The sequence below is a fragment of the Dipodomys spectabilis genome, unplaced genomic scaffold, assembly GCF_019054845.1.
Source record: "Dipodomys spectabilis isolate Male_0828 unplaced genomic scaffold, ASM1905484v1 ptg000197l, whole genome shotgun sequence".
Lineage (NCBI taxonomy): Eukaryota > Metazoa > Chordata > Mammalia > Rodentia > Heteromyidae > Dipodomys > Dipodomys spectabilis.
The window spans coordinates 16,786,551-16,813,630 of NW_024870874.1; the positions used below are offsets into that span (position 1 = coordinate 16,786,551).

Here is a 27,080-nt window from a genome sequence, read left to right on the forward strand (position 1 = left end):
CACTTATCACTACAATATGTCACCAATTGTGTGAAGCATCTTGATTTCAGAGGTGTTAAAATGCAGAGGAAAAATGTTTCAGAATCAGCATACTATAAGTAATTGAAAATTGAAACTTAGCAGATCGATTAAATCACATATTAAATTCAGTCAATGAGAAAATCAGTTAACTGGAATAAAGAAACAAATGTTTGATACAAATACATTTTCTAAAATGTAGCCCAGAAAGACAATGAAATTAAAATACAACAGAATGGTTCAAGGTCTTGAAGGATAACATGAGAAGGCCTAAGAAGCGACTCCAAAGCTCTAGATGCAGGTAAGAGAGAATAGAAAATACAATCGCTGAAAGAACTGCAAACAGTGGGAAAAGAGTGGTATTCAACTACAGGAAACCAAATGGTCCTCAAGCCAGGAGAGAACAAAAGAAATCTGTACCTAGATGTATAATGGTGTATCTGAAGAATATATGATAATAAAATTATAGAACATCAAAAGCAAAGAGATCTTCAAAGCAATGGGGAATAGGGAAAAAAATCCCATCCTAAGCAAACATGAAGTAGACCAACTGATTAAACATCTGAACTAGAAGCCAGAAGATTGTTGGGTAATTTTTTTTTCTCAGTATGTTGGCAGAAACACAATAATCAATCTAGAATTTATGCCCATTAAAACTCTTTCAAATAATTTTCAAATGAATACAAAGAAACTTCTGCTCAAGGAAAGTTGGAAAAGAGAGACTTCAATCAAAAAAAAAAAAGTGACCTTCGACATAGGGACATCTTTTAGGAGGAAGATGCAGAGCTCCAGTGTTTCCAGAAATCTGCACGGAAAGCGTGTTTACCTCTCAGGTAAACACCTCTTTCTACAACTATTTAGCATCTGTAAATTCTTTTTGTGCCAACCCAGTGATATGTTAGAAAGGTTATTAATCAAGTATTGTATATCACATTTCAGTTGTTTGAGGCTGAATTGTGTAGGTATCTAATCTGCCCATCTCCAGGAAAGAAAAGTGCTCTGACAAAATTTCTTAAGGGAAAATTTTAGGGAGTCTATGTTAGCAGTCCTAGAGTACAATGTACTCTCCTGAGACAGCAATACACAATGGTCTATCTTTCCATTACCTGTATGCTTTTTTAAGTTTATTGTCTACTTACCCCATTAGAAATGTCAGGACCAGAGCTGTGTCAGTCTCCATTTTACTCCTTAGACGTCAGCAAGTGTCTATAAATGTTCCATACCTATTTACTAAGCAAAGGATTAATGGATAATTAGTTATGAGTGAGAAACCACTGAGAAGTATTAAAATGGCCAAGCAGAGCTTCAAATTCACCCCATGAAAGTAATGCTTTTAGAATTGGTGGCTTCCCATGTACTCTGCCGTCCAACATGGTAGCCTTGGGGCTACTGAAATTTTATTTGATTATAATAAAGAACGCAAGCCCTCAGTCACATGCACCACATGTCAAGTAGCTAATGACTACTCTACTGGACAACATGGATGTAGAACGTTTCCATTATCACAGAAAGTTCTATGGAAGTGCTGCTGTAGAATTTCCAAGAATTCCGAACTGTTCCTCTCTGCTTCTCTCTCTTTTGCTCTCACTTTCATTCTTTCTGTCTCTCTCATTCCTAAACCAAAGCCCAGGAATAGTTGTCTCATTGTGACTGACTTAAAAAGATGCTTTTGAACAAGAAGATGCTGGGAGCTTTTGGTGACTAGTACCATTCTCACTTTTTTTCCCCTCTTCATTCTGAGCTATTTGTTGTTCACCAGCCCATTCTTTTATTCCCATTGCTGCTAAAGCTGCATGTTGCTTGCATAATTGCTTTCCTTTCTAGTTTCCTTAAACTCTTTGCTGATGCTACTGTCTGAGAATCACCAAGGTCGGGGCTCTAGGAGAGCCTGGGGCATCTGATCAGCTGACCCATGAAGTAATGGAGTAGGGCAGGAAAGGCCAGGACCAGGGCATTCTAGCAACAGAAGAGCTCTTTCTCTGCACATGGCCAGTTAATTGGGCATTCTGGGATAGTATGGCTGAAGAGGGGGGCTTCTGAAAACTTCTGGTGACAGTTAAGTGGCCTTCTGTTGGCAGCCTGTGTGTAACAACTTGGGTGGATTTCATCTCTGTCTTTTCTTACCTCTTGTAGATTTTCTGTTAAATTTGTCACTCAGGCCTCTTTTTTCCAGTATGACTGCATTGTTTTCTCCTACTATTCCCAGGCCATAATTAGGAGTGGGGGGGGGGGGGTGGGGGGGGGAAGGGCTTCTGCAGGACTGAGAAATGAACTGTACATGGAGAATTGTACTCATGACTATTGTGGTCTCCATGTCCTGCCTGTCCCAGCAGACTGGTGGCACCCTGAAGAGAGAGACAAAACATCTTGGTTGGATTTTTTCCCCTATACAGTATATACTTATTTAGCTCCCCTCCCTATTCTCTTCTCTGTTCTCCCCTCTTGTCCCTTGGTTGCAACTGGAATACAGACCTAATACAGACTGCAGCTGCGACTCAGGGTCAATGCCTTTGAAATTATAATACATTATATTTTGTAGGCTTCGCCAAGTTTATTCACTCAGGCTGTCTCATCTAATGCCCCAAAGCCCCTGTGAGGTAGGGAGGGGAGATATTATTGACCCCACTTAACTAGAGAGTTAGTTAACTGTGACTAGATTAGGCCAGAGGTCCCAGATCCTGAGCACCCCGTTCTCTGTCTCTGAGCCCAGTGGTCTGTCAATGACGTCCATGCCTTTCTGTGTAAGGAAGATATGGCCCAGGGACAGTGTGAGTGGATGGGGAGGGACAAGGGATGGAAAAGAGCAATTTTTTTAGGGGAGGGAAGAAAGGAGTAACAGCCCAGGGCTACTAACTACCCCTCTTTGTCTGGAGATGGAAGATTTGATGTTCAGGAGGGAACTGGCCTAGCCAACCTTTTTCCCATCCCTGAGGGGAAAGAAAAGATGAGGATATGGTTTTCTTTTCCTTTTTTTCCCCCTTCTCCCAGCAGTGGGTAGGGAGAGGTCTGACCTCAGGGAACCACATGCTGGGTCCCCACAGAGCCTAATACCCATTCTCAGGCCAGGTCTGCTGGCCTTTATGTGTTGTACTGTCTGTCCAGAGCTTGCACCATGCTTGGGCACGAGGAAAGCCCTTGAAGCTTGCCTGGAGGAAGAAGCATGCAGGGTATTCCCCCGGGAAGGGCCTGGCCTGTCTCCTGTGGACTGATACTCTTGGTCTACAGCTTTATCTTGGCATCAGCTTGGGGCCAGATGAATTTCACAGGGTGAGTTGTTCGTTCAGTGGGAAGGAAGACCAGCTGGAAATGAGAAGATCCAGATCTGGGGTGCGTGTGTGTGTGTGTGTGTGTGTGTGGTGTGGTCATCCTGCTAGGTGACCGAGGTGAAGTTAGAATTGCTATCCAAAACCCACTTGAGTTTCCCTAGTCTCAACCTGACATTATCCCTCCCTAAATCTGGAGTACTTAGTCTAGGGTTCAGAATTGTTTTTAGAGCCCCAGGAATTCTCCAAAATCATGTGTCACAGTTTTTGCATAGGTACTTCTTTGGGAGTGAAGGGTACATAGCTTTCCTGTTTCTTGAAGACTATAGTGATCTCTATAAGGCTATGTACTCCTACTCCAATAGATGTATCCCTGATGTCCTTCAAATAATAGTAAGCTCTAGTATATACCAGGACCTCTGTGACCATGACGTATAGATGTTCTCAGAGAAGAGGAGACACAGCCTAGAGAAGGGTTCAGTCTCAGGGCCATTACGGGTCCCCTGAGCCCTTGTACTCTTTGCTTTTCTCCCCTCTTCCCTTTCTTCCCTCTATTCCCATGTGTGTGCATACACAGGGTCCTTTCTCTCCCTTCCTTCCCTGATAGGCTTGGGTTTGGAGTGACCACCAGTTCTAAGCTAAAGGATTGCCTGGCTCTTAGAACTCTGAGTCCTTCCTGCCAGATCTCCACACTGACCCTCTTCTCCACTCTGCCTCTTTCAAGTGCTCTAGACTTCCGGGAGGCACCCTCTGCAGCTTCTTCTGTCTTCTCTATGTCTTTCCAGGGACCAGGTTCTTCGAGTCCTGGCCAAAGATGAGAAGCAGCTATCACTTCTCAGGGATCTCGAGGGCCTGAAGCCCCAAAAGGTGAGGACTGCCCAGGGCTTGGGGCCAGCTCTCCCTCACCTCCAGCAGGTACACCTCAGCTCCTTGTCCAGCTCTCCACACCCCGAATTTGCCCACCTAGAAACCCACCAATGATCACTAAATTGTGGGAAAGTCACATGTGGTTTCTCTACCTTAACATTCGCTTACAAACCTGGGTGGTCTTTTTCGCCCTCCCCTCTGTCACAGATGTAGGGGGCAGTTGCTGAATGCATCCTGGAAACAGCTGGAATGTCCTAAACCCACACAGGAAGCACCGATGTCCCTGGTGGGGTGCTATGAAGCACTGGGACTGGGCAGAACTACCTCCTGACTGCAATCACTTAGCTTAGCAAGCCTGTGTTTTATTTGGGCTCCTTGTCAGCTGGAGTGTTTGTTTTTCGGAACATTTGTCTCCACCAGTTTTCATAGTGGAAAACAGTTTCTACCATGATAATAGAAGGGTTTTGTTTGAGAGCTGGAGAAACGACTGGCTGTTTAGGAAAGTAGCCCAAAGCCCTTGCTTCTATTTGTATGTGTGTCCTTGTCATGAGACATTTTCTAAGTGTCTACAGTTTATAAATTAAAAACCAAGCACAGAACCTGATCTCCGCTTAGGCCTTTTCTGCTTTTCCAGGAGCAATGGCAGCCTCCTGCTTTCTACTGAAGTCTTTGTCTATGTTAATGTGCCAGTGATGAACAGTCTCACCTTTAAGAACTCTCCAGTGCTCTGTGGATCCAGGCGAAGCCGCAGTGGGATAGAGAGAGGGAGAGAGAGACAGAGAGAGGGAGGGAGGGAAGGAAGGAGGGAGAAAATGGGGGGGAGAGAGAGAGAGAAAGAGAAAGAGAGAGGTGCATAGAAGTAGAGAAAGTGACTTTAGCCACTTGGAGAGTGTGCTTGTTTGTCTCTGTCTTCCTGCTCACCATAGAGCTTTCATTATGGAACTGGAGCGCTATTAAATATCAGAGAGGAAACCCTCTGGCTCTCCAGGGTGCCTATAAGATTTGTGCAGGGAAAAAGGAATAAACACAAGTGTTTTTCTTTTCTCGGTGACCCAGGTGGACTTCTGGCGTGGCCCAGCCAGACCCAGCCTCCCTGTGGACATGAGAGTTCCCTTCTCTGAACTGAGCGATGTCAAAGCTTATCTGGAGTCGCACGGCCTGGCCTACAGTGTCATGATAAAGGACATTCAGGTGAGGTCCCATCTGGTGTTGTGGTGAGGGTCTTGCCCTTCACATTCTTCTTCGGATGAAGGCCCATCGTGATGGAAAAATGGGCTAAAAGCTGCCATTTGCTTTTGAATCTCTACATGTAAATGGACACACGAGGGGAGGAATTAAGTTGTGCAGATCTCAGAGAAACTTTAAACCTAGGACAGAGTTCCTAAGGGTGGGGGGAACTCTTAGCAGGGCACCAGGAAGGACTCTCTGAATGAGTTCTCCTGTGGAGGACTGTAGCTAGCAGCAAAGCCGGAGATGGGGAAGATGGATACAGGAGGAAAGTGCTTGAGTCTTTCCTAGCTTCTGATGGCTTCCTTTGCTTTCATGTCCTATTCCCATTGTGTCTCAGCTATGCAGGACACGGGCGTGAGGTGGAGGTAGTCCATAGGAAAACAAGCCCAGTGGAAGCCCTGCCGTGCTTTGCCTCCCACTGCATGTAGGTCTGGGAGATTGGCTGCAGAGGAGGAGGAAGGGAAGCCTATGCTGGCACCCCAACCTCTCTGCCCCCCACTTGACACTGCACCTGCTAATGTCTTTCCTGAACACCATGAAACTCCAGCTCATCTGTTCTATCTCCAAGGATACCCCAAAGACCCTCTGATATGTACTGACTGCACAGATTCCTACCAGAACAAGTTTTGGGGGGGTACCACTCAGTGTAATCCTGCTCAGCTGCCTCCTTGTACAGATGCTGTGGCTGGCCTTGTACCTGTGGAATTGTATCCACTGAGACTCATTCCCAAACGTGTGGCTCAGCAATGATCTCTTCTAAGGGCTCTAAGTGTGGGAACATGGAGCCTCCCAGAGCACATACACTTGACACCGCATGCCGAGGGATAAACGCATTAGGCAGCATTCCTTTCCCAGGCGATTGCAGGGCTGTGACACTCACATCCATTCAAAGTCCTCTATCCTTCATCAGGCACATCTGTTTCCCGCCCAACATGTAAGGGTGGGATGTTTCTCTAATTAAATGCCCTGCAAACAAAAATGGAGAAACTGCCCCAGACAAAGGAGGCCGCCACATCAAAAGGAAATAGAACTTCACTTCTCATTTTCAGCCTGCTCTTCTATTTTGAAGTTCATATTTCCCTGCTTCTGCTATGCCCTGAAAAGGGGTGGGGAGGCATTCAGCATTTGACAAACACATATGCACTGACCGTGGAAAGGTTTCTTGATTTCTGTATATCAGGGACAGTTCCAGAGGCCCCCAGTGGTCCCTCGGGAGTTGTCATCTGCCTGTCCTCTACAGATGTCTCCCCTGAATTTCTCTGGGGCTTTGTTGTCCTTCTCAGGAACATGCTCTAAACATGTTAGAACAGGTTTAGAAGATTAGAACACGCATGTGCAGAGGGTCCTCATTCATAGGTCCACCTTTGTCTCCTTGGCTGCCTCTCCTTCCCCAACCAAGGCTCAGTAATATTATTCTTGTCATCTTTACATTCCTGTTGCTGAGGCTTAGTTGGGGTTTACTAACTGTTAGTCGAATTAATGGGTGTGCGAAAGAAAGAGGAAAGGAAAAAGATGTTTGATGGCTAGGGCTGAGGGGAGTGTGGCAAATTACTCTACCACTTGAACCATAACTCCACTTCCAGCTTTTTGCTGGTTAGCTGGAAATATGAATCCTCTTCAGGCTGGCTTTCACCTGTGATCCTCAGGTCTCAGCCTCCTGAGTGGCTAGGATTACAGGCATGAGCCACAGGCACCCTGGCTCGTAAACCTTCTTGAGAAGGAAAATACTTCCTCTCCTCCCTGGCTCGGGGCTTAGCTGCTGCTTGAGAAGATGAGGCAGGAGCATTATTCAGTCCACATACAAACACAGAGATGCCTACTGTGTGCTGGATTTTGAGCAAGGTACTAGAAACACTAAGATTAAAAAAGAGCACTCCCCCTCCCCTCCGAGCTGTATGCAGGGATCTTGGAGGGTGTGGGGGATGGGATGGAGGGGAGTGAATGGGTGATTACAATAGAGTGGCTGAGAACAGGTTGCTATGGGAGCCAATGTGAGAGAGGCTCCGCTAGTCCCGGTGTGGAGAAAGGAGGTAATTACGGTGTGACTGAAGAGCTGGGAAGGAGGAGAGGGGGAGGGGCAGGGGGCTCTCAACCCAATTGGTGATGAGCTGGATCCCATTGCAAAAAGGCCATCCTCCACCCTCTGCAGACACTAGGATTTTATCCTCAAGCCCTGGACGCTTTGAGATGATCCGATTTGCATTTGTTCTCTGACAGTGACAGCGTTGAGCGAGGGCCAGGGCCAGGGAGAGACTTGACAGGCAGGAAGGTGGTAAGGAAATTGCAGTGGGCCAAGCAAGAAATGATCTGATTCCAAGAGAGCTCTATTTGCATTTAATTTTGCTTCACCTTCTCGTTTGTTCTTTACAGCCCTTTGGTGTTTTTTTTTTTTGTTGTTGTTTTCTCTCTAGGATGAGTCACCATGGAAAAGCTACACACCAGCAATCAGTGCTGTGGGTTTTAATGGCTTTTATTTTCTGATTACAAAAATTAATAAATATTCATGTTAGATGATTGGAAAAATAGAAGAAAACAAGTCACCCGTGCCCTGGTCATCTATAGTCAATTACCATTCAGTGTAAATATTGCATGTCCAGCTTCTCCCTCTCCACTGGATTGTTCCCATCAGCATACAAACTGACAGTTATTTGTCCCATCTTCAAAACCCCTCTTGATCCCTTTCCTTCCCTGCTCTGGGCCCACAACGTTTTTTCCTGTAGATCAAAACTCCAGGAAACACTGGCTTTTCACATTTTTGCTGTGACCACCCATTGTCTTGGCCAATCTGTCTGCCCCTTGACTTACCAGAGAGTCCTTTAATTAATAATGGCACATGACACTCTAGGTCCAACTCAGGGGTCAGCTGTCAGTGTCTATTTTTGACGGGCTCAGCTGGTCTTGTGTCTTCCCGAATCAGGTGTGAACTCTGGGCAGCCAAGACACTGAACTGTCCTGGCTCATTCTCGTCTTGCTGATCCATTGCCATAATAGTTTTCCTTTTCCCAGCTCTGTCTTTAGACTTCACTCCTCCATACTCCCATCCAGGTATAGATGCTAAATCCCTTCTACTGAATGCCGACCACCTTCTCCATTTCCACTGGGTGTCTGATGGGCATCACAAATCTTATAGGTCCAAACTGAGCCTCCCCACTCCCATCTCCTCCCTTGGGCTTTCCTCAGTTCAGGAAACTGTGGTGGACTCTTCCAGACACCCAGAGCAAGAAATCTGAAATCATTCTTCACTCTCTTTCATAGCCCACAGCTAACCTACCAGCAACTCCTCTGGGCTGTTCTCAGTCTTTCTCTGCACATCCCATACTACCACTCTACGCTAGCATGCCATCGAGCCACCGCCAAATTAGCCCAGTAGATGTCTGACTGCTCTCTCCAGTCTCACCCTTGCTTACTCTGCCTCTCAGCAGCCAGAGGGGTCCTTTAAAAACACACAAATCTAAGTTAGGCACCAGTGGCTCCCACCTGTAATCCTAGCTACTTAGGAGGCTGAGAGCGGAGGATCACAGTTTGACATTAGCCTTACCAGGAAAGTCCAAGAGAATCTTACCTCAAATTAACCACCAAGATGCTGGTAGAAGAGCTATGGCTCAAGTAGTAGAGTGCCAGCCTAGAGTGAAAAGCTAAGGGACAACTTCCAGGTATTGGGTTTAAGCCCCAGTATCAGCATACATGAATACACCCCCCCCCCACACACACACACACTACACACAAGGCTAATTGTGTCCCTCCCCAGCTGAAGACCCTTCAGTGGCCTCTTCCCAACACTTTCAAAGAAAAAGCCACAGTCCTTAAAGGGGTCATGAGGCATCAGTTCTCTAGGCTCTGTTCCATGTCACTGACCATTCTGTCCCTGGCTCTTGTAGACTTCCTTGATATTCCTCGAACTTGCTTGACCTATTCTTGCTTTAGGGGCCTTGACCAGTCCCTATCCCTAGAATGCAATTCCTGCTCATAACTGCATGGACTCATTTGCTCACTGCTTTCAATCTTGTTGGATTGTTTTTTCTTTTTTTGGGTCCAGTCGTGGGGCCTGAACTCTGGGTCTGGGCGCTGTCCCTCAGCTCTTCAGCTCAAGGCTAGCGCTCTACCACTTGAGCCACAGCGCCACTTCTGGCTTTTTTCTTTTTGCTTATGTGGTGCTGAGGAATCGAACCCAGGGCCTCAGGCATGCAAGGCAAGCGCTTTACCACTGAGCCACCTTCCTAGCCCTTGTTGGATTGTTATATAGCCCAGATCTGCCTTAAACCTAGAATCCTCCTGCCTTATTAGCCTTCTCAAGTGCTAGGATTACAGGCATGTACCACCATGCCCAGCTTTACTTGTGTGTGTGTGTGTGTGTGTGTGTGTGTGTATTGGTACTTAGTACCAGTCACTCTCCCTTAGCTTTTTCACTCAAGGCTGATGTTCTACCACTCGAGCCACAGCTCCATTCTTTTTGGTGGTTAATTGGAAATAGAAATCTCATGGCTCTTCCTGCCCTGGCCAGCTTTGAACCATGATCTTTTTTTTTTTTTTTTTTTAATTTTTTAATTTTTTTTTTTGGGGTCCGGTCGTGGGGCCTGAACTCTGGGCCTGGGCGCTATCCCTCAGCTCTTCAGCTCAAGGCTAGCGCTCTACCACTTGAGCCACAGCGCCACTTCCGGCTTTTTTCTTTTTTGCTTATGTGGTGCTGAGGAATCGAACCCAGGGTCTCAGGCATGCAAGGCAAGCGCTGTACCACTGAGCCACCTTCCCAGCCCCTGAACCATGATCTTTAGATCTCAGTTTCCTGAGTTGCTAGGATTACAGGCATGAGCCACTGGTACCTGGCTCGCTTCACCTTAATTTAAATTAGACCCTTCTTCTCTCCCATCTCCCCAGATTCTCTTGGCATTTACTACTTCCCTGTCCTCCATCATCAACAGCTTTCCTTGTTGATCTGCCTTCCCAGAAGCTCCAGGAAGAGACAGAGCTTCTTTGTAGCTTTCCATCTTCTTTGTGCCCAGTATGTGGTGTGCACTCAACAAATGTTTGCCCAACAAAAGGGTTTTTAAAGAGCAGAAGGGCCATTGCCAGGTGTGGTGTGGTGTGGGTGGCAGCTGGAAAGATGAGAGGAGGACAGTCAAGAGCACTGCAGGGAAAGACAACAGGAAGGGAGCAGTCATTGGCAAGGCCCCAAGGTAGAAGTAGTCTGGCTGGATCTGGAGGGCAGGGGCAGGAGAGGACCAGTCCCCTGTTTTGGGGCCACATGAGGGACAGGTGGCTGGTTAACATCCAAGTTATCATCTCCAACAGCTGCCATGTTTCCTGTGAAGGAATCCCGATTGTTTTAGTCATGCTGATTATGATCTATCACGGAGTCCTAGTGTCACCCTGCCGTCCAGGTCACTGTGCTGGTTGTCATCATTGCTAACACTTGCTAGCAACTACAAGCCAGGCAACCTGGGATGAATCCTAATCTTCAGGAGAACACTTGAAAGTATGTGGCAAAGGATGTGATTATGTGATCCACATTTCATGAGGGGAAACTGAGGCCCAGAGAAGTTAGTAATTTACTTGAGTTAGTGATACTGTCAGTGGAGACAGCCTGGCTCTGCAACCAAACTCTGTTCTATTACCACCTGCCTTCTTAGCCTTCGTGATGGTTGCTTGTGTGGTGTTTCAACTTGACTTTGGGCAGTGAAGCCAGGGCTTCCATTTTGACCACTGAGAGACTCCATTCTAGCACCAGATCTGTAGCCTCCCTCCACTTATGGTGCCTCCGTAGCAAAGGTCAGCCTGGAAGAGAAAGGGACATACCTGCTGCCAACCCAAGGACTCCACATGTTTCCTTGATTTGCATGCATGCGTGTCTGAATTGGAACTCAGTTGTAGAGAGGTCAGGCCTCTGTTCAACTTTCAGACTCAGTGTCTTCCCTTCCCATCCCTAGGGGTGCTGTTCCTTGCTTAATGCCCATACTCTTTCTCACCCCTGTCATAAATGAATGTAACCAAGGTATCACTGCTCCTGTCTGGTATGGTTTCTAGGGAGGTAATGGTAGGCTTATTTCAGAGTGTCTTGATCTCCTCTCATTCTCATTTCCTGAGGAGACTGACAGGGCTGTCTTAGATATCCTAAATCCATGGCCTCACCATGGAAAGGGATCAAACATTTTGTGCAGTTTTCAGGCCTGGGTAGATTAATGTTCCTGGAATCTGGGCCCAGCTGTGAGGGCTGAGCATATTCCCAAGGCTAGGAGGGAGTTTGCAAAGTTGTTTGCAGTTTGATCCAGATCTCTCATTTGCCTCCAAGCTGCTTTGTGGAACAACGCATAGCCCCTTAGGGACTCTCTTCCTGTGGGGATCCCTGGTTATGTGGGAAGAACTGGGTCCTCTGGGTCCTTTCTTTCCAATTTCTCTACCCCATCTCAGACCCTTACTCTGCCCTAGGACATTGAGCAAGGAACCCCAAAACATCATTCTAGGGAGGCCTTAGCAGGAATAGACCAGCCCTTGCTAACTGCTTTCTTTCTACAGCTGTTCTCCACAGCTGGCTGCACCGGCCCACCGTGGCAGACACACATTGGTCACAGTGGGCCTCTGTGATTTCCTGGGAAATCCTGGGATTTCCTGGGGAGGAGACACATTCCTTTAGTTAGACCTTCCCAGAGTCATGCCTGTGAATGGCTGGTGAGAATCAGGACTTCATCAACCATGTCTCACTTAACCAGTAATCCCAGCTGTGCCCAAGTGGGAACCCCTAGCCTGGCCAACCCAGCGAAGGAAAGAATGCAATTATAACTGAGCCTCAGACATTGGTTTCCAGTCCCATGTTGAAATGTGTGAATTTGAGAGTTGTAAGTAAGGGGACCAGATCCTCAGGGATGAAGGAGTCACTGGCCAGCAGCAGCCTCATCTGTAATCAGGGTGCACCCCCCCTTCCAACCCCTGGATTGCAGATCTCACAGCTGTGACTTCACATTAGCCATTAGAACATTGGGTTTGGGTTATGTTTGCTTATTTAAGAGTCCTTAATCACTGAAGAAGTATAAGCACATTGCAAAGATAAAAAATAGAGGGGAAAATTGCTTGCTATCCTAACAGGTGTTTGTGGCAGTTTAGTGTACATTTTTGGTATTTTAGTGTCTTATTTTTCTGTGTTTGGAGGTACTTGAGCTTTGATTTTTTTAACTACAAATTTTTAATTGTAAGAATAGTATGATAGGGCTGGGAGTTGTTCTTTTCCTGTCTGTAATCCAGGTTACTTTGGAGGTCGAGGTAGGAGGATACGAGATCCTACCTGAAAAACAAACTAACAGCAAAAGGACGGAGGGTGTGGCTCAATTGGTAGAGCACTTGAGCCCCTGAGGTCAATTCCCATATGGCAATTTAAAATTTAAAAAAAATAACAGTGTGATGGATTTCTCAGATGTTAACTTTTTTGCATATTTGTGTTCTCTCCTCCCCTTTCTGTCTCTCTATATATTTATACATACAAACATAGAATTATATTTATCTGTCTGCTTATCTATGTATATACTATGTTGTTGGCCTTTAATTTTGGTAGCTGGGCTTAAGAAATCAAAGTCTAGGATATCTGGTTCTTACCTTATCTTGAATACTTGTGAGCTTTGCTATTAAGTCCTGCCACCTCTCCAGTCTGCTTTATCTCTAAAACACTAAGAATTAAGATATAAGAGATGTCCTGGAATCTGACCAGCTCAACTGATATCCTGGGGATAAATATGCTTAGTAACTCAAAAGGCACTGGTTTGAAATACTGCAGAGCATTTTCCAGACTTGTGACCTAGAGCTGCAGATAAGAAGCATCTATGGGTTGGTAAGACTGTGGTGATAAGCATTCTCTGGGGCTGAGGGCCCAGGTACTCCCCATACTGGAGAGTCCGTGCTGAATCCTAGAGTACCTCAGCCCCCCACTGCCAAGGTAAGGGCATAAACTTAGGTGAAAAGCACCTGTCCATCTCACTGTGACCCAAGCTGTCCAAAGTGTCCTAAGACAGTGTGAGTGAGCAGTGAGTAGTGAACCTAACCTATGTACTTGATTGCCTTCTCTATGGCCAGCGGGAAGGGCCACAAACAAGTTGGTCTTAAGGGCATTGCCCTAGATTCATCCAAGCTGTGTTTAGGAGGCAGTTAAGACAGTGGGTTAAAGACCATTGGCATATCCACCATGATTTTGACTGTTTTGTCCATACCCAGCTCTCAGAATGGCTTGGAAACCAGTTGTCTAGGCTATTTTGGGGGAGGGGCGATGTTGGCAGTCTGAGAAACCTTCTATTCCCAGCAGGAGATCAGTGTCCATAGGTCAGCGTAGGTCATAAGCAATGGAATATTTATAAAGAGTGAAGGCAATGTTGAGAGTAGACAATGCCGATCCTTTCCAAAACATCTTCATATCCAATGTTACATTTCACCCTATGAGGTAGTATGACCTATAATGACTGTCTCATTATAAAATGAGGAAGATAAAGATAATAATAGAGTAGATGATATCAATGTCCTTTACAGGAAAAATGAGACAAGTGTTTTGAGCACTTCTGGAGTGGACAGAAAGAAGTGTCCTGTGAAAGATCTTATATCTGGGGCTAGGAAGGTGGCTCAGTGGTAGAACGCTTGCCTTGCATGCATGAGGCCCTGGGTTCGATTCCTCAGCACCACATAAACAAAAAAGGAAAAAAGCCGGAAGTGGCGCTGTGGCTCAAGTGGTAGAGCGCTAGCCTTGAGCTGAAGAGCTGAGGGACAGTGCCCAGGCCCAGAGTTCAGGCCCCACAATTGGACCAAAAAAAAAAAAAAAAAAGATCTTGTATCCACAGAAAGATCTGGGTCCTCCTGCTATATTTTTCCCTATAAACAAGTCATTACTGACCATATTTGCTCTAGCTGGTGAGAAACTAAGGTTACAGTATGTTCCATACACAGTTGGTAGCAGAAGCCAGGCGCTGGTGGCTCATGCCTATAATCCTAGCTACTCAGGAGGCTGAGATTTGAGGATCACAGTTCAAAGCCAGCTTGGGCAGGAAAGCCCCTGAAACTCTAATCTCCAATTAACCACTAGAAAACCCAAAGTGTTGCTGTGCCTCAAAGCCTTGAGCTGAAGAGCTCAGGGACAGCGTCCAGGCCCAGAGTTGAAGCCCCACAAACGACAAAGAAAGAAAAAGAAGGAAAGAAACAAAGAAGGAAGGAAAGAAAGGAAAGAAAGAAAGAAAAAAAGAAAGAGAGAAAGATAGTTGGTAGAAGAAACAGACTTAGAACCCAGCTCTTCAGATATCCTGTCCTGTGTTCATCTGAGATATGGCAGCATGGATATCAGTGTTTCATCAGGAGAATCATCTAGCAACCACATTTCCAGTTGTGTGGCTCACACTCCTGGTGGCTTATTCCCCTGTGTTAGTACTATCTTAATACAGCTGGCAGAGGCAGGGCTCAGAAAAGGCCAGGTAGCTCAACTCTCTCCTGTCTCCCAATGTATGTTCCTGTCTCCTAGGTGCTGCTGGATGAGGAGAGAGAAGCCATGGCGAAATCTCGCCGGCTGGAACGCAGCACCAGTAGCTTCAGCTACTCCTCTTACCACACGCTGGATGAGGTAGGTCAGTCTGGGCAAAGTCTAGGCTTTCTTGTGCCTCTGAGTCCCCAGACTCAGACAGAAACCAGCGAAGAATGCTGGGGTCTATTGGAGACTGCCAACTTGATGAGTGCAGAGAAGAGATTAAGTAAATGTCAAGTAGGCAGACAGGCAGCTTTAGAAAGAGCTATAGATGTGCTGTATTAATAAACTACTTAGTTGAATGGCAAATCTTTTGTACAACCACTCAAAGATAATAATAACAATAACAAAAACTCCGGAGGAAGGAAAAAAGAGGTCTAGAAGCCAGGAGTCAAAAAGAAGAGATCAAAGTTCAGCAGAACAGCCCTAAGCAGGTACCAAGCTGAGAAAAGGATCTAGGCACACTAAAGTAGAAATCCATCACAGGCAGAGTAGGCAGAGGCTCTCCGTTCATATCCCATCCTCTGCCCAGTGATCCATTGACCCCTTCTGCGACCAGTCCTGGTGCTCACCCCATCGGTGAGTACTTAAGGTGTGAGGGGTGGGAAGTCAGGCACATTGGAGAGCCATTCTAGCAGAATCAGCAAGAGTTGCCTTCACTTACAGAGATGATAACAGTTAGAGCAATTATGACCAATGGTGACTTGTTTATAAGGGACAATACACAAGGAGGACACAGGGATGTCCACCCCAGAAAGAACTCAAGACACTGGTTCCATTATTTCCTATAAAGGACATGACATCATTGATACCATCCACTCTGTTTATAAGTATGTTTTCTCATTTTGTAAGACCTATAGTACAGGATCCATTTGAGATTCATCTATTTCTTGATTCAGTTATGTATATTGAAAGGACAAAAGAATGAATTAATGTAGTCTTTCACTTATTGATGACAGAGATAAAGCATAATTTTTACGTTCAATGGACCGAGAGTCTAAAAGGGTTTGTGAGAGATCTTTAAATGGATTGGATGGCCAAAGAATGAAGGCAGAGAGAATTTCTACCAGAGAACCATTTCTGGAGATTTGAAAAGGCTCAGCCAATGTTGTTCTTCCAGGCAAAGTCATAACTGCACTTGCAAATGCCAGACTCCCTGCTGGGCTCACTGCTCTGAGCTCTGAGGACCTGTTAAGATTTTATTCCTATTCCTCTTCCTTCACCACCTGCCTCTAGCTTACCACTTCTTCTTCTTCCTCCTCTTCCTTTTCCTCCCCTTCCTCTTCTACTCTTCCTACTCCTTCTTTTTACTTCTTCTTCTCTTGCTCCTCTTCCTCTTCCTCTTTTTCCTTCTTTTTGGAGGAAGGTTTGGACACAGGGACTTGCAATTTCTGGGTAGACTGGCACTCTACCACTTGACACCACCCTGGGATTATTGCTGGCCACTTTTGAGACAGGCTCTTTTTTTCCTTTTTTTTTTTTTTTTAATGTTAGTCATGGGGCTGGAACTCTGGGCCTGGGCACTGTCCTTCAGCTCTTCAGCTCAAGGCTAGTGCTCTACCACTTGAGCCACAGTGCCACTTCTGGCGTTTTTTGTTTATGTGGTGCTGAGGGATGGAACCCAGGGCCCCATGCATGCAAGGCAAGCGCTTTACCACTGAGCCACCTTCCCAGCCCGAGACAGGCTCTTGATTCCCACCTGGGCTTGTGCCTGAGCTGGAATCACATGCATAGACTAACCATTGCTGCTGGAATCACAAGTGCATGCCATTGCATCCAGCTAGCTGCCATGGAGATGGAATCTTGCTGACTTTTCTGCCCTGCTGGCCTGAAAATTCAGTCCTCCCAATCTCCCAACCTGGGTCTCCCACATAGTTTGGGATGACAGGTGTGCACCTTATGCCTTACTATGGGTTGAGAAAGGGGTCTTGTGGACTTCTTTTGAGATCCACTAGCTAGGATTACAAGTGTGAACTACTGGCAGCCACCTGAATTTTGCAATTCTTGATTTGGGTTCTTTTAGACTCTTAGGGAAAGTGGAGCAGCAAGGAAGAGGGTGAAATGGGGAATGAGAAAATTCAGAGATGTTTGAGGTTCTCTTCTCTACCTACTCAATTGCTAATCTGATAGACTCCCTTGCTTTTAGATATATAACTGGATGGACAACTTTAGAACTGAGCATTCAGATCTCGTCTCCAAAATTTACATTGGCAACAGCTTTGAAAATCGGTCCATTTTTGTCCTAAAGGTAAAAGCTCAGCAAAGGTAATAGTTTAAATAGAAACTCAATAGCGAGAGCCTCTGGCAGAAGGCCGGGCTCATGGGGAGTGGCAGGGTGGGAGTTTGGGGCAGAGGAAAGATGTTGCATACTACTGCCCCCAGATGACCCATGAACTTTGAGATGTGTCATTTAGAGACACACCCTTGTAGGTGTGGCCAGGTGATGATGCAGTGGTGCCAGGAAGTAGTGGGAGGGTTGCTCAGGAGATGGAGCAGCAGACAGGCAGTTGTCACCTTGGACTTGGGGTGAATGGGTGAGTCAGTGTTCTTCCTGTTCGTTTGGTTGCTTATCTATTAACTAGGAAAAGAAGTATGCAGAGGCTTCATTTGACAATGACTGAGGTCATCTGGCTCAGGGAGTTCCACAGATAGGACTGAGCCTCCAGGGAAACCACGCAGCCCTTCACAGGCCACTGGGACAGAACTTGAGCAAATGTGGCAACTGCAGTGCCCTTGGCCACGAAGGAAGCAGGTGGATGCATGCAGATCCCACTGGGAAACAATCCTTAATGCATGCCCTGAAGGGAAGCCAGGAGTGTGGACCGTGTGGGACACTTGATGTCAAGTCCCAGGGTACACAGGTGCTGCTGATCTTGCCAAGGCTCCAGTGGATGTTCCCAAAGAGCCACATGGCTTTGCCTAACTCAGCCTTTCATCTGTTTCTGCTTCCATCCTGGACCAAACGCTATTGTAGTCTCTCTAAAGCTAAGACCTTGCACGGCAAGGGAGCATGTGTGTCAGGAGTGCTGACCCTTAGACCCCTCCTCAGTTCTCTGGGGCATACCTGGGCCCATGAGAGTTTGAGAAGCACTAGTCTTATGACATTTCCAACACTCTCAACTTTGTGCTTCTGGGTGGATCACTGCAAGTATACCACCACAAGCCAGAGTTCCCTCCATGTGTGCACTTCCTGGGCCTACACACAGGTACCTGTATGCACCCCCTCACCTGGGCTAAAAGCAAAGGACACATGCATCCTTCCTAGGTGGTGAGAGTGTTTCTGGGGCCTCCTTCTAGGAAACCTAGGGGCAGCAGCATCACTGTCTCTGGACATACCTCTGTCTGGGGGTCTGTTTCTTCCCCTCCTCCAGTTCAGCACTGGAGGGTCTCAGCGCCCAGCCATCTGGATTGACACTGGGATCCACTCTCGGGAGTGGATCACCCACGCCACTGGCATCTGGACTGCCAAGAAGGTCAGCAGGGAGCTGCAGCTGAGAGGCAGCCACCAGGGGGATGGGGCTAGTGGGGAGGGGCTGCTCACACTGCAGTCAAAAAATCAGACTCAGTTCCTCTAAATGCTGGACCTTCAGGCTAAGCCACCACATGCTGTGACTTTATGCAAGTACAGGGTCTACGTCTCTTCTCTGTCTTTCAGTTATTTCCAACCTAAATCTTTGTTTCTGCATGCGGGGATATTCAGATGGCCTGACACCACTCTTCCTGTATTACTGGCTGTGCAAATGTCCTGTGCCACCTCTGAGTGGCCCAGCAAGGCCTCTTATCTGTCCTTTTTGCAGATTGCCAGCGCATACGGCAAAGATCCTGTTCTGACAAATACACTGAAAGACATGGATATCTTCATAGAACTTGTCACCAACCCAGATGGGTTTGCTTTTACCCACACCATGGTGAGGGCACCTGGGGAATTAGCTTGGGGTGAGGGCTAGGTTACCATGGTCTCTGAAGCTGGCCCCTTTAGGGGCTTCCTGCAGAGAGCCTGGCTGAGGACTGGAGGGCCTCCAAGGGCTGTGGCCTTGTGCCCTGCAACCTCCTGCCTGCTGCTCAGGGAAGATCTGTGCTCAGGCCTCTCTCTCCCCAAGGCCCGGCTTCAATCTCCCAATCAATATCTGATCTACAGTCTCAGCAGGCTCAGCCCCATCCTGTCCTAGAGGTTCCTTCCCTTTGCTCCTTTCTGCCCCACCAGACCCCTGTTCATGGGTCAGGATGTCAGCGCTCCTATCCCTGGGAGTGGGCCCAGTGAATGAGGTCACCTGACCTGGACTTTCTCAGAACCGCTTGTGGCGGAAGAACAGGTCAAGCAGACCAGGCATCTTCTGCATTGGTGTGGACCTCAACAGGAACTGGAAGTCAGGCTTTGGAGGTATGGCACTCTGTGGTTGTGGGGTAGGGCTGGATGGTCCCTAGCAGGTTCTCCCACACTGTCAGATTGCACTGACTCAGAATCTGGGAGGCAAGGACAACATCATTAGCTAACATGAGTCATGGCCCCCCACCAGGCAAGCATATGCTAAGACCAAGACTGACTGGGAGATATGGCGAAAGGTTGCATGTGTGTCAAATGGGACACACAAATAGGAGCCCTAGGCTCCCCCAATGGGGACAAACTGCAAGGGCTCCAACTCTAAACAGGTCAAAGAGAGGCCCACAGAAGTACAAAATAGTCTTACTACTTGTTCAAAAGTCAGAGTTTACAGTTTCTCCACAGGGTCCCTAGACCCTCTGGAAAGGAAGCATAGCCTAAGGAAATGGTTCATTCCCTGCGACTGGAGAGCTTTGTTTGTTGGTTTATTTTTGTGCCAGTACCAGGGCTTGAATGTCCAGCTTTTCTGCTCAAAGCTGGTGCTCTGTCTCTCGAGCTACACATCCATTTCCAGCTTTTTGCTGGTTAATTGGAAATAAGTGTCTCTTGGATTTGTCTTCCCAGGCTGACTTTAAACTGTGATCCTCAGATCTTGGCCTCCTGAGGAGCTAGGATTATACGCCACCTGTGCCCAGCTCTATTTTTGTTTTTGTTTTGTCCTGACTTCATTGCTTTGTGATTCTGGGCTGGTGGGTTGTTGAGTTGGTGATACATACTTATAGGCTGTATGATAACATTGCTGGCTGGGCAGCTTTCTCCTGAAGTTCCTCAGTGTTCTTCTCTGATTCTCTCTCTCCTTCACATGCGAGGAACACAGGAATTAGATAGGGAAGCTGAGAACTCCAGAGAGCCCTGAGATGGAACCTGTGAACCTCAGGCCTGCAGTAGTTTGATGGGTGGAAGGCTGGTTTTAGCCAAGACAAAATCTCTAGGACAAAGTCTCAGAAGCAAAGTCCCTCGGCTTCCAGATGAGAATAACATTGTATGTTGGGGACGGAGTTTGGCTCCACAGGGAGCAGTGCCATAGGCTGATGACCAAAGTAACCGAACGCTGTAGATTTGGATCGTCCATGGCTCTGAAAATCTGGTTTCTTGGAGTTGGTTTACATTGAAAAATTAAGACCGTTCCAAAGCCCTGGGGAGCAAGGCCCCCCAGCCCACATGGTGGGGATACCCAAGAGTATGTCTGGGCTGCAGGTGGAAATATGACTAAATAAAATTACATGTTTCTACCTCCGAAGGGACCTGGTTTGTCTGAGTGAACACTGATATGGGCCTTTCAGACTGCAGTCAGTGCTCACATGCTTAGCCCAGCCAAGTAGAAAGACAAATTATTTCTTGAAGAAAATAACTTTCGCAGGTTTCTCCAGAGAGAGAAAGAAAATCTGTATGTATACAATGTAAAAAACAATTATCAAAAAAAAAAAGCCTGATGGGACCAAAAGAGCTCCCATAATCTCACTACCCAAAGATGACGGCTTTTAATAATTTACCATGTCCTTTCAGAGATTTCCCTTTGCTGTAAATTACATTTTTAGAGAAGGGAAAATAAATAGCTAATGAATCCATTAGCAAGTACTTGTGAAACATGCAGGCTCCGAGGACCTTGACTGTGAGTGTTGGAGAGACAGGCAGCTAATTCCCACTTGGTCCGAGGAAGATTAGTTTATTCTGCTTAGCTCCAACCAGAACTAATGGCCCGGAGTGTTTCTCCATATTTGGGCAAAGCCACCTGGTTGTTGGCAGGGGAACTGCTTTGCTTGCGTGGGCTGCACACAGACAAAGCTTTCAGCATCCTCTGCTCTGCTCATCTGTTGCTTTTTGTCATTAATCAAGTGGAGCAGGTGCAGAAGCTCCTGGCAGACACAACAAACAGGGCCATTGTTAGCAGGACCCATGCCATATTAGAGGGCTGCTGCTCACCACTTTGCTCTGTAGGCATGTTCCCTTCTCATCAGTGTCTACCACCCCACATAAGGATTGTTCAACCAAGATGGGATGTGTACCCTGGTGATAGAATGGCATCTAGGCTGCCTATGACCAGAAATAGCAAGTGCCTGGGTTGGTAACTCGGGTAGACAGATTTTGTGTATGGTTTTCTTATTGCCTTGAACTTGATTGCATCATGAGTTGTCTGCAGACAATCCCTCGCTGTGCCCACCTCATCTGTGCTCTTGGTGTGAGGACCATTTTGATCTAGCTTCCTGTCCCTAAAGGCAAGAGAAGTGCTCTGGCATCCTCAAAAGAAGTCGAGAGTTCCCTGGCCTCTGAACTGGGCTTGGGTGCTCCCTCCATTTTAGAGAGGAGGAAGAAGAACTGGGAAAATCCTTTCTCATGTCCACATAATCCACAAATCTTGACCAGTCTGTCTTAACCCTCTGCAACAGGGCCTTTAACGAAGGGAAGACAGCCCAACGTGAGTGGCAGAAGGAAGGAGAAACAAAGAATAGGAGACAGGAAAAGTTCAACTTGTCAAAAAAATAGAAGCATGACTCCTCGTTGCCCTCTCCTCCAAGTAGGATTCCCCAGGAAGAATTATCAAAGGCCTCCCGCATCTGTGGTTCCCTAGGCTAGCTTCAATGGACTGTGGGGATCTTAGCTCCCCAAGTCCATGGAGCTCCTGCAACAAAGCTTGAGCACTCAACTAGCAGCAAATCCAGAAAGGGTCAGCCTAAGGATTGCTGCTCCAAACAGGAGGCTGGGATTGAGACAGAGTCCTAGGATTTCCTCTCCAGGCCTGTTTTCTAATAGAAATGCAATCAGAACTTACCAAAAGGATGAAGCATCAGGGCTCTCCATAGGGCTATGCTGTTGCTGAATCATGGTGTGGCTACACTCTTTTGATGTATGAGACCAAGTTATGCAGCAATAACAAAATACTTCTCCAAGCCAGGTACCAATAGCTCATGCCTATAATCCTAATTACTCAAGAAGCTGAGATCTAAGGATTGTGTTTTAAAGCTAGCCCAGGGAGGAAAGTCTGTGAAACTCTTACCTACCAAAAAGTCAGACGTGGAGCTGTGGCTCAAATGGTAAGAGTGTCAGTCTTGAGCAAACAAACAAACAAAACCTCCCACAAATACTACTACTACTATTACTACTACTCAGGAAGCTGAGATCTGAGGCTCATGGATTGAAGCCAGCTGGGGCAGGAAAATCTATGAGATTCTTGTTTTCAATCAACCACCAGAAAACCGGAAGTAGAGCTGTGGCTCAAAGTGGTAGAGTGCTAGCCTTAAATGAAAAAGGTCAGGGACAGTGCCCAAGCCCTGAGCTCAAGCCCCATGACTGACAAAAACAAAGAAAGCTAACAGACAAGAGCCCAGATCCTTAGTTTGAACTTTGGTACTGGTACACAAATAAATTAAAAAACAATACCCCTCTAAATTTCAGTGGCTTAACACTGTAAGTTTATTTGGCATGCATACTAAAGACCAGTGTGGGCAGGTGACTCTTGGAAGCTCTTTTCCAGTGATGACAGAGGAATGCTGCTTTTATTAAGAATGTTTTGCTTTCAGCCACCACAGACAAAGCTAATATGGAGGTCATCTTTATGCTTAATAGCCCTAAACCAGAAGTGACATATCATTTCTGCTCATATTTTCATTGGTCAAAAGCTATCATATGACCTCAACTAAATTGTAAAGGAAGCTGGGAGACATGGGGGGGGTTGTTTTTGCGGGGACAAGGAGGAGGGTGAGCTCTAACTGTCTTTGTCACATCTCTGAATTCCATCCCTTTGACGGGACTTCATTTTACTTCCAGGAAATGGTTCCAACAAAAATCCCTGCTCAGAGACTTACCGTGGGCCCTCACCTCAGTCAGAGCCAGAAGTGGCTGCCATTGTGGACTTCATCACAGGCCATGGGAACTTCAAGGCTCTGATTTCCATCCACAGCTACTCTCAGATGCTCATGTACCCTTATGGCCACTCTCTGGAGCCTGTTTCAAACCAGGAAGAGCTGGTAAGATTGGCTGCTCAGGGCTTAGGGGGAGAAGGAGGCCACTCCCCAGGAAACCCCACATTTGGCACATAATCAGAGGGTTATATCACTCCCCCAAAGAGGGTCTGGACCAATGGGTCCATAGCTACTTTTGATCAAGTTTGAAACTGGAGGTGCTGCTGGGTACTGAAATCTGAGGATTTCGGCTCAAAGCCAACCTGGGCATGAAAGTCCCTGGGACTCTTATCTCCAACTAACCAGTAAAAAGCCAAAAGCAGAGCTGTGGCTCATGGGGTAGCAGCATGCTTCCCTTGAACACAGAAGTTCAGGGACAGCACCCAGGCGCTAAGTTCAAGCCGCAGGATCAGCACCAAAAAAAAGCGAAACAAGAAGCCCTGGCAGGTGCTGAGCTCTCTTCTCACAAGTGCTATCTGCACAATTGGCTTCCATGTTTCCCCCCACCCCCACCCCCGGCTGAGGGTGCAGGGGTGCTGGAGAGCTCCTTTGGGGCCTGGCCTCTACCTCTGGCTATCATTTGCAGTATAATCTTGCCAAGGATGCCGCCAAGGCCTTGTTCGAAGTGAACGGAATCGAGTACCTTTTTGGCAGTATCAGCACCACCCTCTGTGAGTAAGCCACATCCCCCTGAGCTCAGGCAGGTGAAGCTTGAGCTGCCTGGTAGGCTTGGCTAGACATAGAGCAGGACCTCAGATCTAGCCAGGCTGGGCCAAATCTGTTTCCACCTCTGCCCAGAGGGGTGGACACTGGTACCCAGGAAGTTGCTCCTTTGTAACCTCAGTGCACATCTCTTGATGTCTGGCTTGGGACAATGTCTCCTGAAAGGAAACATGCCCAAGCTGATGGTCTCCAGGGGGGAGAGATGGGCAGGGGGAGAGGGAGTGGCCTGGGATTGTTGGGCTGGAGGGAGGGTGGTTGGCTCTAGAGTGCCTCTTTACCCTCTACCCTCTGACCACACCTTTTCTTTCTCTTTGGGGGCCTTTTGGTTTTAGATGTGGCCAGTGGAATCACCGTGGACTGGGCTTATGACAGTGGCATTAAATATGCCTTCAGCTTCGAGCTCCGGGACACAGGGCGCTATGGCTTCCTGCTGCCAGCTTCACAGATCATCCCCACCGCCCAGGAGATGTGGATGGCAATACGGACCATCATGAAGCACACCTTGAATAATCCCTACTAGCCAGAGCAGGCTGGGCTCTCACTCCTTCTTCAAGACGTGGGGCTCCTCCTGAAGCCAAGGATATTCATCCCCTCCCTGCACCCCCGTAGGACCCTTAGGAAATAGATGCAAGTTTGAACAGGCTTTGCTGCCTCTTGTGTCGGCTGCCATCCCTCTGGGTCAGTGTTAAGTGCTACCTGCAGGAACATGAGGGGCCTGAAGGCTGGGCCATTCCTTCCTTCCTGTGTTCTCCAGGCCAGAAGAGAAGCCTCACCTCTGATCACAGCACATTTTAACATGACCTTCAAAGGGACAAAGTTACCTAAAGGACAAGATCTCCAATTGTCAGATTTTTTTTTATAGCACCTTGGGGGGAAAAGATGGGTCTAGACAGAGAGCCTGACAGGTGATACATTTTCCAGGATGAGGAGGGGGGTACATCTCAGTGGGCCCCATTAGCCCCATACTGACTGTGAATAAGTCATTGGTTTGTGATCATTGAGCAGATATATGTGTGTATATATATATATATATATATATATATTTAAAGAATATATATATATACATATATATGTCAAGAGAGTTATATAGGGAGGCTATTTTGAGACCCTAATGAAGCATCCTCCCTCATCTCAGCCTTCCTTCTGTCTTTCACCCCTCTTTACCACAGACTAATTGTATGGGGACAGTGGAATCGCTGCTCTGTCTTCAGATACCTCCTAGAACAAGAAAGTAATTAATAACTGAATGGGTGGCAGAACTACTAGTTTAAGAGCCAAGCTTTATATGTGTTGTGTGTGTGAGAAAGGGGCGGGTGAGTTGGGGATATGCATGAGTCAGCCCCCAGAGGTCACAGAGACAAGGAAGAGAGCAACTTGTAAAGGAGAAGCTGGTAGGAGGAGGCAATCGGAGATGCTCAAATCCTAGGCTACCCACTATGGTGCTCAAGCAAGAAGCAAATCAATGAATTGTTGAGGAAGGGACTGGGCAGGTGTCAGCAGCAGCCACATAGGCCCAGTAAACCACAGTGGTGCATCTGAGCAAAGGTGGAGGGGGTAGGCAGGCGAGAAGCCCCAGGGTCTTTAGCAAGAAGACAAAAGGCCATGGCTATGGTAGTACAATGAGCATTGGTTGGGCTTATGAGTGCTTAGGACCAGACCCTGTGGAGTACCACATTACACAGTTCTACAGTAAACATTCTTTATAAGTAGGAGTTCAGTTAAAAAGTTATTCAGCAGTTAAAAGAGTATCATAAAGTAAGGGCTGGAAACATGCCCTTACTTACCATGCTCAAGTGGTAGAATGCTTGGCTACCTGATCTCAAACTCCAGTACCGACAAAATAATAAGAATAAATAATAATCATATAGTAATTACAGCAACTGGCAGTATAGTCATTTACTATCATTATCAATTATTTGTAGTATATGGAATTGTGTGCACTATACTTTTAGATGAATGGCAGCACAGTGAGTTGACTTGCACCACTATCACTACAAGTATCCAAGTAGTGAGTTGCACTGCAGTGACTTTATGGTGGTTTCCAGGGCACTGGATGATGGGAAATAGTCAGCTCCATTATAACCTTATGCAACCACCAACACTGGTGACTGACTAAACATCATGTGGAATAAGACTGTATTTTGACTTGTTTTCAAAATGGCTGCTATACTAGACTTCATTATATCACTGAATTACAGTCAGGAAGAGCAAAGGGTATAAACAAGCCAGATGAGTTGGCTAGTCCCTGGACTTAAGTATATATCTTACTGGTTGAAAGGGCTGTGGATGTAGATCAGTGGTACAGCACTTGCCTAGCATGTGCAAAAGCCCTGTGTTTGATTACTTCAAATAAGAACTATACCTTAGTGGTTGGAACTGAGTCTGGGAAATTGCTTTGTAGCTGGGCACATTGCTACCCCAAATAAAAATGGAGTTCTGGTTGGGCACTGGTGGCTCACACCTGTAATCCTAGCTATTTAGGAAGCTAAGATCTGAGGATCATGGTTTGAAGCCAGCAAAGGCAGGAAAGTCTGTGAGACTCATCTCTAATTGATGACCAGACAACCAAAAGTGACACTGTTGCTCTGAAGTGGTAGAGCACTAGCCTTGAGTGAAAAAACTCAGGGACAGCACCCAGGCCCTGAGTTTAAGCCCCATGACCACCACCAGCAGCAGCAACAACAAAAGATGGAGTTCTGTTTACAGGAAGAAAGGGAAGAATGAATATTGAGAAGGTGATGAGCTGCCTCAGCTTCTGTGAGGGGCAGAGAAGACCTAAAGGGCCTCAATTCAGTTTCTTGCTCTAGTCTAGGTAATCATAAAACCATAGAACTTTCCAGATGTAACCCAACCCCCTCGTTTTGTACCTATAAATATTGGGGCTTCTGGATCCTGAGACATGCATAAGATTTATACCCTAATGACTGAGAGACCACTAATAGTATCCATTAATCTAGGCCTAGCACTCTGCTGATTCTCCAGGACAGACTATCTACCACTAGGGGCTCAGCAAACTCAGAGAGATGATGGCTGATAATTCAGTGTAGCAAGCAAGAGCTCGACTTAGGTAAGTGTTAGAGAAACGACTGAAGAATTACCAAAGAATCTTTTTTTTTTTCCTTACATAAAACGGAGGCTATTTTTCCTACTAAATATATTATTCTCAACAGAAGCTCAGTTTTTCTACATTCTATGTGTATGTGTGTGCTTTTTTTCCCCAA

General features: G+C 46.7%; 1 protein-coding gene across 2 annotated transcripts; it reads left to right on the forward strand.

Annotated features, from left to right (window-relative positions):
* Positions 1 to 3,138: 3,138 nt before the first annotated feature.
* Cpa5 (carboxypeptidase A5) lies at positions 3,139 to 24,522 on the forward strand. Of its 2 annotated transcripts, XM_042696045.1 has the most exons (11): positions 3,139 to 3,285; positions 4,067 to 4,148; positions 5,205 to 5,339; positions 14,857 to 14,955; positions 17,003 to 17,104; positions 18,228 to 18,329; positions 18,654 to 18,764; positions 19,147 to 19,237; positions 23,003 to 23,202; positions 23,723 to 23,807; positions 24,192 to 24,522. In XM_042696045.1, exons 1-11 carry the CDS (start codon positions 3,179 to 3,181, stop codon positions 24,377 to 24,379), a joined length of 1,302 nt encoding a protein of 433 aa, XP_042551979.1. In that variant the 5' UTR covers positions 3,139 to 3,178; the 3' UTR covers positions 24,380 to 24,522. The 2 variants fall into 2 exon arrangements, with proteins under 2 accessions (XP_042551979.1, XP_042551980.1); XM_042696046.1 differs by lacking the exon at positions 23,723 to 23,807.
* Positions 24,523 to 27,080: the final 2,558 nt, after the last annotated feature.